The sequence below is a fragment of the Chlorocebus sabaeus genome, chromosome 20, assembly GCF_047675955.1.
Source record: "Chlorocebus sabaeus isolate Y175 chromosome 20, mChlSab1.0.hap1, whole genome shotgun sequence".
NCBI classification, from domain to species: domain Eukaryota; kingdom Metazoa; phylum Chordata; class Mammalia; order Primates; family Cercopithecidae; genus Chlorocebus; species Chlorocebus sabaeus.
The window spans coordinates 90,708,010-90,710,803 of NC_132923.1; the positions used below are offsets into that span (position 1 = coordinate 90,708,010).

A 2,794-nucleotide genomic window follows, 5' to 3' on the forward strand; every position below is an offset into this window, starting at 1 on the left:
GAGACAGGGAACTCATGGCCGATCATGCTTCCAGGGTCTGGAGGGGACTGATAACGTGACTGCAGTACCAGGGCCAGAGTGTGTGTTTGGACAGCTAATGGACAGAAGCTAATTGATAGGCGCTTGGGCCTGTGTGCATGATGGTCAGCTGGTTTGTCCACAACAGTGTGATAAATGCCCCATTCAGTCCAGGAGCAGTCACAGCTCAGAGATACCCAGTCAGGCTCTGTTACTGATCTGATAACAAGTGCATGGGGTATTAGCTACTTCACCACAGATGTCGTCTCTGGAGAACTGTCTCTGTGTCCAGGAGACAGAATGAGATTCTTCAGGGTTAGAAATGTCACATATCTTTTTTTTTTTTTTTTTTTTTTTGAGACAGAGTCTCACTCTGTTGCCCAGGCTGGAGTACAGTGGCCCGATCTTGGCTCACTGCAACTTCGGACTCCGGGGTTCAAACGATTCTCCTGTCTGCCTCCGGGAGTAGCTGGGATTACAGGTGTGCGCCACTATGCTTGGCTAATTTTTGTATTTTTTGTAGAGACGAGGTTTCGCAATGTTGGCCAAGCTGACAATTTTTTTTTCAAATATTTATTTTATGTACAAAGAGCTATCATGGTTTTTCATTGAGTAGATGCCCTGGGTAATCTTTGGAAGGAAGATCATTTAGTCCAACTTAATGAAGCCGATATCCTTCCCATACTGACAGAAACACTGACGGCACATATTGAGGCCATATTTCCGGATCAGACCGTGCCGGTTTGAACAGACGTGACAAGAGCGAGATCCCTGGCCGAATTTCCATGAGTGGCTCCAGTACAACTGCTGGTGACCCATCTTGCTCTCAGGAGTGCAACTAGGTAAAAGGAAAAAGTGACAATTTTTTTTTTAAACAGGAAATTTTTGCATCAAAACCCAGCCAGCAGTGAATTCTATTATTCACTCTCTATGTTCTATGAGAAATACCAGGAAGAGCATGCACATTTATAGAAACGTGTATGCCAGCACAGCCCATAATAACTCAGTGGAGGCATCTATAGTTTCACATTTTAAGATACACTTTTTACAATTTATGTAAGTTAATTTTACTCTTTCTCATGTACATTACTATGGGTCTAAACCAGGGGTCAACAAACTTTTACTGTAAAGAGCCAGATAGTAAATATTTTAGGCCTTATGGACGTATAATTTCTGTTATAAATACTCGGATCTGCCAAGCCTCCACAGGCAATACATAAATGAATGAGCATGACTTTATTTATGGATATTGAAATTTGAATTTATATAATTTTCACAAGATATTTTGCTTCTTGAGATTTTTTTCCCCCATCATTAAAAAATGTAGATGTACTCATAACAATTAAATTTTAAAAAAAAAATTAGGCTGGGCATGGCGGCTCACACCTGTAATCTCAACACTTTGGGAGGCCAAGGTGGGCAGACAGCTTGAGCCAAGGAATTTAAGACCAGCCTGGACAACTTGACAAAACCCCATCTCTACAAAAACAAACAAACAAAAAATATGAAAATTAGCTGGTCATGGTGGCACGCACCTGTAGTCACAGCTACTCAGGGGGCTGAGGTGGAAGGATCACTTGAGCTTTGGTAGGTTGAGGCTGCATTGAGCTGAGATTGTGCCACTGCATTCCAGCCTGGGTGACAGAGCGAGACCTTGTCTCAAAAAAAAGAAAAAGAGAAAAGAAAAAGGAAACAAAACGTGTGGAGCAGCATTCTAGGCACTGGCTATACAGAGATGTAAACCATATATCTGACTCCGCAGAATTTCCTGGTTTTTTTGTTGTTGTTTTGTTTTGTTTGTTTGTTTGTTTTTGAGACACAGTCTCCTCTGTCATCCAGGCTGGAGTGCATAGTATGATGATCATGGCTCACTGTAGCCTTGAATGCCCGGGCTCAAATGATTCTCCTACCTCAGCTTCTTGAGTAGTTGGGACCATCCACAGCTAATTTTTTGTATTTTTTGTAGAGATGGGGTTTCGCCATGTTACCTGGGCTGGTCTCTAACTCCTGGGTTCAAGCGATCCTCCCACCTTGGCCTCCCAAAGTGCAAGGATTTCAGGTATGAGTCACTGTGCCTGGGCAGAATTTATTTTCTAGATGAAGTTATAGGCATTGAACAAAAAACGTAAGTAAAGTTATTTTAGATTGTGATACATCCTAGTAAGACATTAAAATAGGAATAAAAGTTAATGTGGAGAGGGCTTCTTTGGCTAGCACTGTAAGGGAAGGCCATTTTGAGGAGGTGAAATTTGGGCTGAGACCTGAATGAAGAGAAGGAGACAGTTATAGTGAAGATCTGGGGGAAAGAACATTCTAGGTAGAGGGAGAGCAGGTACCTTTAAAGAACCTGAGGCCTATCAGATCCTGACAGATAAAAGGCTGAAGCAGATGTAAATGAGTGGTTGTGTGTTGGGAGGGTGAGGGTTAAAAGGAGATGAGGTAAGAGACAGGGGAGCTTCATAATGAGGCCTCCACTTATCTCTATTCCTCATTCCCTCAGTTCTGTCTCTCACACTTTACTTTCTAGGATTCTGAACTTAACTTTTCTTTTGAGACAGGTGTTGCTCTGTCACCCAGGCTGGAGTGCAGTGGCATGACTATGGCTCACTGCAGCCTTAACCTCCCAGACTCAAGCTATCCTCCCACCTCAGCCTCCCAAGTAGCTAGCACTATAGGTGTGTACCACTGCATCTGGTTATTTTTAAAATTTTTTTTGTGGAGTCGGGGGTCTCACTGTGTTGCCAGGGCTGGTCTCGAACTGCTGGACTCAAGCAAT

At 42.9% G+C, this 2,794-nt stretch overlaps 1 protein-coding gene across 1 annotated transcript; it reads right to left on the reverse strand.

Annotated features, from left to right (window-relative positions):
- Window positions 1-436: 436 nt before the first annotated feature.
- On the reverse strand, window positions 437-837 carry LOC119624445 (small ribosomal subunit protein uS14-like). Its single transcript, XM_037999143.2, has one exon. The coding sequence runs from the start codon at window positions 835-837 to the stop codon at window positions 667-669; it is 171 nt and encodes a 56-aa protein (XP_037855071.1). The 3' UTR covers window positions 437-666.
- Between the last annotated feature and the right edge of the window lie 1,957 nt (window positions 838-2,794).